Source organism: Tachysurus vachellii, chromosome 2, assembly GCF_030014155.1.
Source record: "Tachysurus vachellii isolate PV-2020 chromosome 2, HZAU_Pvac_v1, whole genome shotgun sequence".
Lineage (NCBI taxonomy): Eukaryota > Metazoa > Chordata > Actinopteri > Siluriformes > Bagridae > Tachysurus > Tachysurus vachellii.
The window spans coordinates 28,195,993-28,211,637 of NC_083461.1; the positions used below are offsets into that span (position 1 = coordinate 28,195,993).

The following is a 15,645-nucleotide window of genomic DNA, read 5'->3' on the forward strand; positions in this document are numbered from 1 at the left end:
GTTACTCTACAGTACATGTAGGAGTACAGTATATACTATGCAGTACTATACAGGTTATATGCTTTGCTAGGACGTAGTTGCACGTCAGTGATTTTTTATGAGTTAAATACACTGCCATTAATTGTTATTAATAAATATCAAATGCAGAGAATTTAATCTTTGAGAGAAGCCTAGTATTTTAGTTGAATGCTAATTGTTTGCTTTTTAATCCTTACATGCAGAAAAGATGCTAGTTAGACAAGCCCTAGTTAGTCAAGCCTTAGTTAAACAAGCCCTAGTTAGAGAAGCCCTAGTTAGAGAAGCCCTAGTTAGAGAAGCCCTAGTTAAACAAGTCCTAGTTAAACAAGCCCTAGTTAAACAAGCCCTAGTTACAGAAACCCTAGCAAGACAAGCCCTAGTTAAACCAGCCCTAGTTAAACAAGCCCTAGCCTTACATGACACTAATTTACTAGGCAGATACCTTTGTGTTTTTAATGATAATAAGCTTTAAGAGCATAATAACGAATTCAGCAGAAGTTACCTGAACATTTGTTTTCTATAAAATCAGTGAGCGGAATGAGCCACTCTGTGCTGCCCAGATAAGCGGCGATGCTCTCGGTGACCCACTCGCTGTCCTCCGCCATGACCGGCAGCAGCTCGCTCGCGCGCACTCTCTCTCTCTCTCTCTTTCTCTCTCTCTCTCTCTGTCTCAGTGTTATTGTTGTCTAACAGCAGCGTCTCAGCACGGATTTAATGCTGCACACAATCACCACCGAGAGCTCGGACATTTGTCTTCCTCAGACCGGGCCAAAACAACATGTGGCCGCATCCCAAATGGAATCCAACATTAAAGCGTAAAGTGTACTAACCAGGGTGCAGCAGTCTGTGCTATATGTAGTGCACTAACAAAGGGAACAGGGAGACAATTAGGATTGGTCCAAGACCGCCTGGATCCAGAGAGCAAATGCCGTGAAACCATGGTAACGCGTTGACGCAGGACGCACGCAAGGGCGCTACGTGAGCACGTACAGCACGTGAGAAAAAGTACAGAAACAAACAAAAACTAGATTTGTAAAGTTCGTCGAGACAAACTTTGATGTTGGCTTTGACGGTGCAAGTATTCGCAAAGGCCGGTGCTTTTTGGAGGCGAGTGGACATAAGGGTCAGTGTTACTTTTGGAGGCAAGTGGACAGAAAGATTGTGAAAGCTACTGGACCGCTAGGGTGCCAATACATTTGGAGGCAAGTGGATACGAGCATGTGATGTCATCCGAATACACTCTTCACACACACTCTTCACTCTCCTGCCATCTGGAAAAATGTATCGTAGCATTCGGGCCCTCAGAACCAGACTGTGCAATAGTTTCTTCCCTTAAGCCATCAGGCTTCTTAAGAAACAGAACTGAACTGAACACTCACACACAAACACACACACACTTAATCAACTGTGTGAACTACACTAGACTGTACAAAATCAACCACTATCTTGGTTGCTGTTTTTGCACATCAAATTGTTGTATTGTTGTATCAAAATGTATAATTACCTCATTTAAATGCTGCTACTACAGTATGCCCACTGGCAGCACTATTTTGTGTGTTTTTTTTTTTTTGTATTGTAGTGTTTTTGTTTTTTTTTTGTCTGTTTGCACTGTTCTTGTCTGGAACTGTTGCACTAGGTTGCACACATTGTACTTCATTTGGCTAGGACTTAAGTCTAAATGTTGTTTTATATTTTGTTTTATGTAGCTTTATGTCTTTTTTTTTGGTGCACCTTGGTCCTGGAGACACGTTGTGTCTCTGTGTACTGCATCACCTATATATGGTTGAAATGACAATAAAAGCTTCTTGACTTGACTATTTTGCAGTCATTGTTCAAATGGAAGTGGTTTTATGGACCCATGCAGGAAAACACCCTGGTCCAATAATTTATCAGATTCATAACCAGAGGTTGAAGGTTAAAAGGTAGCAACTATATTTGAAAGTTCAATGTTTAATTTGTTATTGCTGTTAATCTTTTTGTTATGAATGGTCTGCTTAATTTCTTAAATTATTTTAAGGGTTTGTGTTTAATTATTATGGTACATGTGGTGGGGAAAAATCATCAGGCTTAGTTACTAGAATTAAACAGAACATTTATTAAATAGAAACAGAATTGTACATGAAATAAATGACAATTAAACCCTAAAAAGAACAAATTAACAAACTATTAAAACAAAACTGTCATACAAAAAAAAAATCATAAATCCATAGGTCTATTTACAAACTTGCCTCTACCGCATTAAATTTGAGAACTGTATTATTATATTTATATACTAAATAACTGTATTATTATATTGCTTGCTCGCAATATACCCGCAACGTATGCGGTATGAATCATACCTGCAATATTCAAAATTATATAATTATATTATATAATTATTATATATATAAATATATATAATAGGGATATATAATATACAATTGCTGGATTAATTACGTTTCTCCAACCAGGCCTATATGTATATGCCAACACACCAATATCTGACTCTTTTTCTCTCTCTCTCTCTCTCTCTTGTTTTTTTCTTGTATAAATACAGGTTGTTTCTCTTTCTGCTGGGTAAGTATTTTATTTTGATTGACCATTTTACACCTAGTATTAATATCTGTCTCAGTATTGGTCTGGTCACAAGTAGACACCCAATTGCCTGTTACACATGGTATTGACAGTCGTCTTAAATATATTTGATTTGATCTTTTTTGGTCTGCATGCTACTTACTGTATCAGTCTTAGGCTGAATGATTCTGATTACCATTTTAATATCACCACATAGAATATATATGACTTCTTGAGTTTCATTTTATTCATTTTATCCTATTTTTATGAGCATCTTTCACAAACACGACGTTAGTCATAGAAAAGAAATATCTTTAAACAATCTTTCAAAATAACATTCCAACATTTTCTGTTCTTTAAGTCGTGTAATCTTTTTGTGCAACTGACTGAGTGTATTTGGATTTTGAATTATCATTAGTTTTTTGCACAATGTAGTAGTCTACAGTATTTCCTCTAGTAGTTAATTTAATAATATTAATAATTAATTAATATTGTGCTTAACATTTATGCTCACTCATGAAATATTTTTTTATTAGATTTTGTGCTGTGTTTTATTTCGAGGTAAGTAAAGCTTTCAGATTTCACATATTAATAATCAGAAACAAATTTGCAATAGAAAATATAAACTTTTTTTGTAACCTGTCTGTCTTTTTTTTTTCTTGTTTTATTTTTTCCCTAAAAGCTACATTAAATTCCGTTGCGTTAGTAACTGTGTTTGCTGCTTCTATTTACATTAATAACGGCTACTGCCACCTTTGTAATCAATTTATATTTTATTATTAATTAATTATAATTATGTTTGCCTTGTTTGAGTCTTGAACACAAGCCTTTGTCTGTTAATAACTGTTTTATTTTCTGCAGATTGGGTGTCTTTGCCAATCACTGTAAGAAGTATTGTTCCACAACATATTTAATACATTTAGCCATTTGTTATTGTTATTTTGTTCATATTAAATGATTATTGATAAGTTGAGTTTAACTTGAGTAAGTAACTTTTATTAATACAGTACATGTTATATTAGAAAGACTGATTTCAGTAGTGCATTTAACTTTCAATGTCCTGTACAATATGGTGAAATTGTCATTTACTGCAGTTAGTGATTCAGTATTTTTTTTTTTATCAATTAGTATGTCAGTTTGCTTTTAAAAATGAAATTAACTTGTTTTTTTTTCTGTTTTTGTCTGTCCTTTTGTGTCATGCTTTTAATACCTTTATCTTGCTCTCTGACCCTTGCTTTTCTATTGTTTTCTATACTGGTGACTGGCCCAAACATCTAAAAAATGCTGCTGCTCCGCTTGCTGCTTGCTGCTTTGCTTGCTCGCAATATACCCGCAACGTATGCGGTATGAATCATACCTGCAATATTCAAAACGCAAATCCGCAAAACAAACGAATGCATCATGCAGAGCTTTAAAACGCTTAAGGGCCAGAGCACCCACGAAACCCAAAAAAAAGCCCAATAATCTGTCAGAATTTCTGACCCCAACTCATAACCTCAAATAAAAAAGCTGAATCTTTAAAAGCAAGAAACAGGGAGTACCATTTACAGTTATTCTCACTGTTCTGTTTGTATTTAAAAGTTAGATTACAGTCAGTTGTTTGTTATTTACCTTTACTTCAATTTCTGAAGTTTAGTTCATCAAATACTTATAAAGTCAACTTTATCAAATATATAACACTTCTTTATTCAAAGTGATTTACATTTTTCCCTTGATTTCTCTGTGTTGATAAGTCAACATGCCAAGAAAAGGAAAGAGAAGTGAATCGGCAAAACAGCGCTGGAAAGTTAAAGGTTCATTTGACACGAGTACTGGTAACATCTCTGACTCAGGTAAGGATGATGAAAACCCATATGTTTTGTCTATTGTGGCATCCCACTGTCAAAGCGATCCAAGGTACAGCAGTTACTCCAGAGGCCAGCAGTGTACTTGTAATTCATTGATGTTTCTTACGGTGCACAATGAGTGTAATGAGCTAAACAGTTTGGATTTAGACCACATTTTACAGAAAGGTGATGCTCTATACATTAGCGTCAAACAGAACTTGCAAAGTCAAGGACAATATGTAGATAATTTTTTTAATTTTGATGAGCTACCAACCACAATTGAGACTAATACACATTTCTACAACATTGTAAAACATCCGCAGAGGTTTGGATTTTTGAGAGATACACCAGCCATTGATGGGTATGATAACTTAAAAAATACACTGCAATGTCTCACGGCTGATGTAAATGATGCACTGCTGATTTGTGGAGCCTTATGTATCGCTGTGTTCAGAGATAAGTTAGGGAGATTTTGTTTATATTTTAATTTTAATTTTATTCATATTTTGCAGATATGAACATAACTGCCTGTCAAGCAACATGAAACAACAGTTGGATTTTTTTTATAGGTTTCATGACAACAAGCATGCACTTGATTAGAGAAAAGTGCTCTAGCACAGCATGTGCATACATAAGTTGGACCCTGTTTTATTATATCTCTAAAAATATTCAGTGCCTTCAATGCATCTAGACTCAATTCAACACACTGACTATTTTTAAACATGTCTCTCTGCTTCCGAATATGATCAATTCTTTCGTATTTTTGCCGTATATACTCCACACATTGTATTTTATGAAGTAACTTCAGTGCAGATATCCTGTTTTGAGATTTGAATAAATAGTATTCCTTGTGATGGGCCCTAAAATGTGGATCACAGTGATACAGTTGTTTAAACTTTTCCTTTCTTTGTCCATAGAACTTCAAATCATTTTTATACCTTATTGTAAATCTGTCTTTTTGCTTTTGCCTGAAAACTAGATCTCTGAAATATCTGTCAGTGATATACTGAATATGCTGCTCCTTATATTTAGCATTATTCCTGTAATTTCTAATAACATAGTTCTTTTGTTTCTCCTTAAATTGCTCATCATTACTGTACTTTCTAATAACAGTTCTTTTGTTTTTCCTTAAATTGCTCATCATTACTGTACTTTCTAATAATATAGTTCTTTTGTTTCTCCTTAAATTGCTCATCATTACTGTACTTTCTAATAATATAGTTCTTTTGTTTCTCCTTAAATTGCGCATCATTTCTGTAATTTCTAATAATATAGTTCTTTTGTTTCTCCTTAAATTGCTCATCATTACTGTACTTTCTAATAATATAGTTCTTTTGTTTCTCCTTAAATTGCGCATCATTTCTGTAATTTCTAATAATATAGTTCTTTTGTCTTTCCCTGAATTGTTCATTATTCATGTAATTGCGGATTACATTACACTTTTTTTTCTCTCTGTATTTTTCATTATTTTTATAGCTGACTTTAATGGCTTGTTTATGTTTATCTCTGTAATCCAAATTAAGCCAATACTTTTTCTTCATGGCTTGCTTTTGTTTTTCCCTGTATTCAGGTTTTTTTTTGTTATAATACTTTTTTATTTGGTGTATATTATTTGTTTGTATATCTGATATATTTTGTTTATTCAGAAAAGTCAGATTTTTGTCATAAACACAATGACTTTGTGCTACATTTTTGTGCCAATTTTTAAAGTATTCCTTTTGCTTTTGAGTCTTATTCAGTTTTTTCACATTTATGTTGTCAGAAGAGGCAGAGGCATCATGTACAGGAAACGTTGCATTATTAGACTTATCACAGTCTAGGGAGATGTGTGCAGAGTCAGCATGGGTGCTATGTTGGGATGTTTTGTTCACAAATGACAAAGGTAGTAGATCAAATTGTTCCTGATCGCTCAGTTGGAAACACCCTTGAAACAACAGTAGCAGTCTCTCTATCATTTCTTCTAAACGGAAAAAAGTTAACATAACTGCAGTACCTGAACTTTCATCAGTGGACATGCCATCTGATGTTCTACAGTGTGAATCAAAATAACCGAATCTCCCTAACTTATCTCTGAACACAGCGATACATAAGGCTCCACAAATCAGCAGTGCATCATTTACATCAGCCGTGAGACATTGCAGTGTATTTTTTAAGTTATCATACCCATCAATGGCTGGTGTATCTCTCAAAAATCCAAACCTCTGCGGATGTTTTACAATGTTGTAGCAATGTGTATTAGTCTCAATTGTGGTTGGTAGCTCATCAAAATTAAAAAAATTATCTACATATTGTCCTTGACTTTGCAAGTTCTGTTTGACGCTAATGTATAGAGCATCACCTTTCTGTAGAATGTGGTCTAAATCCAAACTGTTTAGCTCATTACACTCATTGTGCACCGTAAGAAACATCAATGAATTACAAGTACACTGCTGGCCTCTGGAGTAACTGCTGTACCTTGGATCGCTTTGACAGTGGGATGCCACAATAGACAAAACATATGGGTTTTCATCATCCTTACCTGAGTCAGAGATGTTACCAGTACTCGTGTCAAATGAACCTTTAACTTTCCAGCGCTGTTTTGCCGATTCACTTCTCTTTCCTTTTCTTGGCATGTTGACTTATCAACACAGAGAAATCAAGGGAAAAATGTAAATCACTTTGAATAAAGAAGTGTTATATATTTGATAAAGTTGACTTTATAAGTATTTGATGAACTAAACTTCAGAAATTGAAGTAAAGGTAAATAACAAACAACTGACTGTAATCTAACTTTTAAATACAAACAGAACAGTGAGAATAACTGTAAATGGTACTCCCTGTTTCTTGCTTTTAAAGATTCAGCTTTTTTATTTGAGGTTATGAGTTGGGGTCAGAAATTCTGACAGATTATTGGGGGTTTTTTTGGGTTTCGTGGGTGCTCTGGCCCTTAAGCGTTTTAAAGCTCTGCATGATGCATTCGTTTGTTTTGCGGATTTGCGTTTTGAATATTGCAGGTATGATTCATACCGCATACGTTGCGGGTATATTGCGAGCAAGCAAAGCAGCAAGCAGCAAGCGGAGCAGCAGCATTTTTTAGATGTTTGGGCCAGTCACCAGTATAGAAAAGTATAGAAAAGCAAGGGTCAGAGAGCAAGATAAAGGTATTAAAAGCATGACACAAAAGGACAGACAAAAACAGAAAAAAAAAACAAGTTAATTTCATTTTTAAAAGCAAACTGACATACTAATTGATAAAAAAAAAAAATACTGAATCACTAACTGCAGTAAATGACAATTTCACCATATTGTACAGGACATTGAAAATTAAATGCACTACTGAAATCAGTCTTTCTAATATAACATGTACTGTATTAATAAAAGTTACTTACTCAAGTTAAACTCAACTTATCAATCATCATTTAATATGAACAAAATAACAACAAATGGCTAAATGTATTAAATATGTTGTGGAACAATACTTCTTACAGTGATTGGCAAAGACACCCAATCTGCAGAAAATAAAACAGTTATTAACAGACAAAGGCTTGTGTTCAAGACTCAAACAAGGCAAACATAATTATAATTAATTAATAATAAAATATAAATTGATTACAAAGGTGGCAGTAGCCGTTATTAATGTAAATAGAAGCAGCAAACACAGTTACTAACGCAACGGAATTTAATGTAGCTTTTAGGGAAAAAATAAAACAAGAAAAAAAAAAGACAGAGACAGGTTACAAAAAAAGTTTATATTTTCTATTGCAAATTTGTTTCTGATTATTAATATGTGAAATCTGAAAGCTTTACTTACCTCGAAATAAAACACAGCACAAAATCTAATAAAAAAAATATTTTATGAGTGAGCATAAATGTTAAGCACAATATTAATTAATTATTAATATTATTAAATTAACTACTAGAGGAAATACTGTAGACTACTACATTGTGCAAAAAACTAATGATAATTCAAAATCCAAATACACTCAGATAGTCAGTTGCACAAAAAGATTACACGACTTAAAGAACAGAAAATGTTGGAATGTTATTTTGAAAGATTGTTTAAAGATATTTCTTTTCTATGACTAACGTTGTCGTGTTTGTGAAAGATGCTCATAAAAATAGGATAAAATGAATAAAATGAAACTCAAGAAGTCATATATATTCTATGTGGTGATATTAAAATGGTAATCAGAATCATTCAGCCTAAGACTGATACAGAAAGTAGCATGCAGACCAAAAAAGATCAAATCAAATATATTTAAGACGACTGTCAATACCATGTGTAACAGGCAATTGGGTGTCTACTTGTGACCAGACCAATACTGAGACAGATGTTAATACTAGGTGTAAAATGGTCAATCAAAATAAAATACTTACCCAGCAGAAAGAGAAACAACCTGTATTTATACAAGAAAAAAACAAGAGAGAGAGAGAGAGAGAGAAAAAGAGTCAGATATTGGTGTGTTGGCATATATAGGCCTGGTTGGAGAAACGTAATTAATCCAGCAATTGTAGCTAGACATATTTAACACTTACCACAGAAGACACCAAATGGCAAATGGTAAGACAGAGTGGGAAACATGGCACACACACTGTCCAACTTTATCAAACACACTATTGGTCAATTCCATGTATACAATACTCTTAATCATATCAGATATATTCTGTTGTATACAATACTCTTATGTTATAAAATCTGTATTTTATTTATTTAGATATTTGCATTTATTATGTTTATTTTTACTTTTATTATTCACTCATAATGATTTGTCCTAAATGACAAGTGACTGAGCCCTCATTACATTAATCATACTAAAAGTGAAGAAACTGTGTACACTGCCAGCCATTTTATCAGAATAATAAAATGTCTATATACATATTTCCCTTAAATGAATTCATGAGTACAACAAAAAAATACCTCAGAAAAATATTACGCAGTACCTCAAATGACCCCCCCCCCACCCCCCCCCCCCCCCCCCCCCCCCCCACACACACACATATATATATGGTAGTCATTTTAGGTAGTGAGTAATATTTTTCTGAGGTCAGTTTTTGTTGTACTGTTGAACCTTTTTAACAGCAAGAGTAATAAATTCATAAAAAAAAGTTTAACAAGTATTTCGCGTTAATGAACTCAAATTAAGTAATAAATCACATAAAATTTAACATAAATATAGAGAAATGCTACCTCCGTCTTCACCTCAGAAATCTCCTCAGGTGTGCATCTCTACGTGCATCTGAATGTTTTGTCTGCTGCCGGCGCGTGCAGACAAAACATACAGTGGGGAGTTTATAAAAGCCGCGGCCGCGATACCTGACAGACATAGCGATCGAGACGACTGAGAGGTGAGGCATTTATGTCATAATAAATTATATGAGCATATTTTGTACATAAGTTATAAATTCATGCAATAAACTCATAATAAATACTGTTAAACGGATATGAATGCGGTTATGAACATAATCACAGTCTAATTACAAAGTTCTGACAGTATTATTAGCGCTCACTGAGGTACCTCTGAGGTACTTCTGAGGTGACTTTAGAAATTATATCTGTGGCGTTGAAAAAGCTTAATAAGCCAAAGAAAGATACGTCGACTAAAAAATAATAATGTAACTTTGAAATTTGTCAGATGCGGGAATTGAACTTGCAATCTTTTGCTTGATGGCCGATACCGTAGCCACAGCGCTATCACTCCGAAGACGGAAAGTGAATGACATGTAGCCTATTAGTGAATAACGTGCTTAGCGGCTGTAGCTTTCCTCAGAGGAATTTTTCGCGGCACTGTAGTGCGTGTCCCCCGTGACCCGAGGTAGTTCGGATAAGCGGTAGAAAATGAATGAATGAATGAATGAGTGAATGTAGTGCGCTCTCAGGTTTCTGATGTATTTTTATTTCACTTGGTATCAGTGACGTTAAAATATTTAAAACTCCATAATAAAACAAATTGATAAGGTTCTGCAAGATATATATAATATATATATATATATATATATATATATATATATATATATATATATATATATATATATATATATAAAATATCAGCCAAACAGTATAATCTGACAGGATTGAGCTTTTTTTGAGGAACTTGTCTGTACAGCAGTGTGTTCTGCACCACTTTTCGGTGCCACAGATTAATCCACAGCACATAAATAAAAAAAATTATATTTGAGCATTTAGCTGACGTTAATGTTTCATGGTAGTGATTTATAGTAGTATTTTTCTCTGATCACATCTACAGCTCGTCTTATAAGTGCGCTCCCCTCGGTGTGTTTACAGCGCAACAGGTGAATCGGATTCTTTAACAATTGCCTCAGGAACCGGTTCTTTAATGAATCTCTCAAAAATCTCACGAATCAAGAGTTATGTGTTCAAAAGACTCAAATGAATTTTTAACAATTGATCTGACCAGGGTTTCCCATGCCTTGTGACCCCCTTGGGATAGGCTACATGCGAACCTGTTTAGTTCAGAATATGGAAAGAATTTTTTATTGTTTTACATATTATATCAACAAGAAAATGTATTTTTGTGTTTTATTTCTTACCCTCAGAATATCAAGTCCATGCAGCTCAACCAGCAATGCACCCCTAAGCTGCAAATGTGTTCAAACACGCACCACCCATAAAGGCTCCACTTTTATTTTTAAAGAAAAGGAGGTCAAAATAGACACCTACAATACCAACATGCAATGTGTGTTGAGTGATGGCAAGGAAATGTACAAGGTGTCAAAATCTGGCCATGACACCAATTTTGATGCTGGCCTTTCCTATGTAATAATAAATTTTGTTTTAAATTTTAGAAATGGGTGAAAGTATTTGTTAGTTGGCCCCCAAACCTTGATATTTAGAACAGCTCCCCTGGACCTACCAGAGGAAGCAGAGAGAGCAGCGAGGGAGGCCCTTTATCCACTTTCACAACAAGTGACTGGTGAAGAAAAGGACCTCTTTTCAAGACCCGGATTTTTTACTCTTCAGGGCAAAATTAAAACTGTAAGTGAATTTGATGTTATGATTGATTTTACTCTCTAGCACAATCATTCTAGTACACTGGATGTGTTCTGTTGATTAAGATGTTTTAGATGAGAACAACACACACACACACACACACACACACACACACATGTAAAAAAAAAAAATTAACAACAGGTCTATAATATTCCAGGTGCGTAGGGTCAGAATGACACAATCACAGATTCCCATCCGGGATATATCCATAATGTGTGGTCAACACATTTTGGATGTGTCCTTGTAGAGGGACAAGGCTGTTGCAAAACTCAATAAAGGGGATGAGGTGGAGCTGACCCACCTTCACACCAGCATCCAGGCGAATGGGAGGGGAAAATTTAATTCCTCACATCACACAACTGTCAAGGTACAAAATAGAATTCTAAAACACATTAGTTGCCTCTCTAGACAAGTCTTATGCACCTCCTGATAGTCTCAGTGACAATAGAAAGATATATTTAACTGTTATACTAAAATGTGTCACTGCAAAACATTTGGCTGTAAATTCATAGCAAGATACTGGCAGCTGTAATTAATTATTTAATAACTTAATATAATAAATAATTATTAATAAATATAAATATAAATAATAATAAAAATGTGAAAAAATTAACATCCAAGGGTCAAGCTATTTCTATTTCTATTATATTTCAATATTATAATTATTAATTTAATAATTACAGGATATACTGTAAAAATATGCCTTCAAAATACAGTAAGTGGCTGGAAACCCAGCTGTGTTGGGTTTATTATTTATTAATAGTAGTTTAGCTTTATGTCGTTATGCCGTCTCACACTCTGCTTCGGCTAGAAACCCAACACGACATCAAGTGTGCAGACTGACACACACTAAAACACACAATGTACTTCATTAAAAACACACACACACACACACACACACAGACACACACAAAGGCTATAATAAATCTAAAATGAAGGGTATCTGGCACAACATGTGAAATACTGAGCATGTGTGTGTGTGTGTGTGTGTGTGTGTGTGTGTGTGTGTGTGTGTGTTAATAGAGCAAAGACATCATTCAAAAGCTCTTTACAGGTGAAACTGGTCTTCTTCAAACATTAGTGTAAGAAAAAGAAACACAACCACTCACACAGTGGGGTCTAAACCAGAGTCCATTACCTATGCTGTAATTTACTGCTAATGCTAATACATTAAATCAGATTTCTCAAAAAGGTTTCCTTCACTTTTCTCTAAGTTTGTTAAAGTAAGGATTAAAAAATGAAGAGGCTTTATGATCTGGCGTTTCTCTTATGCCACAATAACTCCCCAAAAATATGTACAATTTTACATATCTGCTGTGGAACCCATGAGAAACAAGTTAATTCAACCAGAACTCTTTTGTTCATGCTCTCTACAGATACTTTAAAAGGCAGCCTCTCTATTAATTCTTCGAGGCTGCCCGAGTACATCTCGACAGGCAAGATGTACTCTTCACACAAGCTGTCAAGCAGGATAAAGGCGTACTCGTTCTCCAGTACCCCAACAACCTCCAGCTCCTGCACCAGTCTTTGTCCCTCGGCGACCTGTATTTTAATAAAATAAATGTTATTCACACTCATCGTGGCATTCCATTGTAACACTTCTTTAAATGTACAGGTCATTTTTAACAGTATTTTAATGAATTTTCATAAACCAGGCAGAAAATGACGCTAATGACTTTTTAATTCATTTAAAAATTACTTCAGGTCCCAGGTTTGTGAAATTTTCATGCATGTTTCTACTTTGTTTAACAGAAATAGCTTGACCCTTGAATGTTAATTTTTTCACATTTTTATTATTATTTATTTATTTATTATTATATATTATTATTATTTATTATTCTACAAAGCCAACATAATTAAAGCTGCAAGCAGCATTTCCCTGGTTCAAGCGTTTAAGGCCTTAAAGGATTTTCACATACACAAAGTGACCCAGAAGTTACAGAGGGTGGCACCCGCTCCTACCCTAGTGTCTCTAATACAGAAAAGCTTACCAACGTGTTGCACAATATATGCCATGTGAAGTACTCACCTGTCCAGTTTTCCCTAAAATAAACAAAGTCATATCCATAAAGCGAAGAAACACAAGCATCCAGATGCAGAACGAGTGACCAGGAAGTCACATACACAAAGTGACCCTCAAGTCACATACACGAAGTGACCGGCAAGTCACATACACAAAATAACTAAGAAATTGGGATACATGAACAGTCTGACATACTAAAACCGAATGGACAACAATAGAGCCCTCTAATTGAAGCTGAATGTGCTTGGAGGAGAGCACTAATTCTAGAACACTGAGAGCACTGATTCTAGAACTGTGTTCGGACTGTGATGTCACACAGGATAATGAAGATTGACAGGAGATGTCCAATGGTAGGGACCTGAAAAGATAGATAGTGGAGCAAAGAGAGAGAGAGGAAAACAAGAACAAACAATCGCCGTGGTTTTTGAACTGTGACCTCAGTTTGACCTCTTTCACATGTGTCCCAGGTTTGGTGTTGATAGCTCATTTAGTTCTTGAGTTATTGACATTTTAGTAAAACTGGCTCCTCACAGTCCAAACGTTTTGGGGCCCCTTAAGGACCCTGAATCAAAATTTCGACTTTTTGAATAAACTTTGAATAAAGAAGTGTTATATATTTGATAAAGTTGACTTTATAAGTATTTGATGAACTAAACTTCAGAAATTGAAGTAAAGGTAAATAACAAACAACTGACTGTAATCTAACTTTTAAATACAAACAGAACAGTGAGAATAACTGTAAATGGTACTCCCTGTTTCTTGCTTTTAAAGATTCAGCTTTTTTATTTGAGGTTATGAGTTGGGGTCAGAAATTCTGACAGATTATTGGGGGTTTTTTTGGGTTTCGTGGGTGCTCTGGCCCTTAAGCGTTTTAAAGCTCTGCATGATGCATTCGTTTGTTTTGCGGATTTGCGTTTTGAATATTGCAGGTATGATTCATACCGCATACGTTGCGGGTATATTGCGAGCAAGCAAAGCAGCAAGCAGCAAGCGGAGCAGCAGCATTTTTTAGATGTTTGGGCCAGTCACCAGTATAGAAAAGTATAGAAAAGCAAGGGTCAGAGAGCAAGATAAAGGTATTAAAAGCATGACACAAAAGGACAGACAAAAACAGAAAAAAAAAACAAGTTAATTTCATTTTTAAAAGCAAACTGACATACTAATTGATAAAAAAAAAAAATACTGAATCACTAACTGCAGTAAATGACAATTTCACCATATTGTACAGGACATTGAAAATTAAATGCACTACTGAAATCAGTCTTTCTAATATAACATGTACTGTATTAATAAAAGTTACTTACTCAAGTTAAACTCAACTTATCAATCATCATTTAATATGAACAAAATAACAACAAATGGCTAAATGTATTAAATATGTTGTGGAACAATACTTCTTACAGTGATTGGCAAAGACACCCAATCTGCAGAAAATAAAACAGTTATTAACAGACAAAGGCTTGTGTTCAAGACTCAAACAAGGCAAACATAATTATAATTAATTAATAATAAAATATAAATTGATTACAAAGGTGGCAGTAGCCGTTATTAATGTAAATAGAAGCAGCAAACACAGTTACTAACGCAACGGAATTTAATGTAGCTTTTAGGGAAAAAATAAAACAAGAAAAAAAAAAGACAGAGACAGGTTACAAAAAAAGTTTATATTTTCTATTGCAAATTTGTTTCTGATTATTAATATGTGAAATCTGAAAGCTTTACTTACCTCGAAATAAAACACAGCACAAAATCTAATAAAAAAAATATTTTATGAGTGAGCATAAATGTTAAGCACAATATTAATTAATTATTAATATTATTAAATTAACTACTAGAGGAAATACTGTAGACTACTACATTGTGCAAAAAACTAATGATAATTCAAAATCCAAATACACTCAGATAGTCAGTTGCACAAAAAGATTACACGACTTAAAGAACAGAAAATGTTGGAATGTTATTTTGAAAGATTGTTTAAAGATATTTCTTTTCTATGACTAACGTTGTCGTGTTTGTGAAAGATGCTCATAAAAATAGGATAAAATGAATAAAATGAAACTCAAGAAGTCATATATATTCTATGTGGTGATATTAAAATGGTAATCAGAATCATTCAGCCTAAGACTGATACAGAAAGTAGCATGCAGACCAAAAAAGATCAAATCAAATATATTTAAGACGACTGTCAATACCATGTGTAACAGGCAATTGGGTGTCTACTTGTGACCAGACCAATA

General features: G+C 34.3%; 1 protein-coding gene across 2 annotated transcripts in view; it reads right to left on the reverse strand.

Moving 5' to 3' along the window:
- Positions 1-797, reverse strand: part of cfap36 (cilia and flagella associated protein 36) — an 8,321-nt gene extending 7,524 nt beyond the window's left edge. For both annotated transcript variants that reach the window (XM_060864147.1, XM_060864146.1), the window contains exon 1: positions 521-797. In XM_060864147.1, the coding sequence (XP_060720130.1) occupies positions 521-623 (103 nt within the window). In that variant the 5' untranslated portion in view covers positions 624-797. The remainder of the gene's footprint in view (positions 1-520) is intronic.
- Between the last annotated feature and the right edge of the window lie 14,848 nt (positions 798-15,645).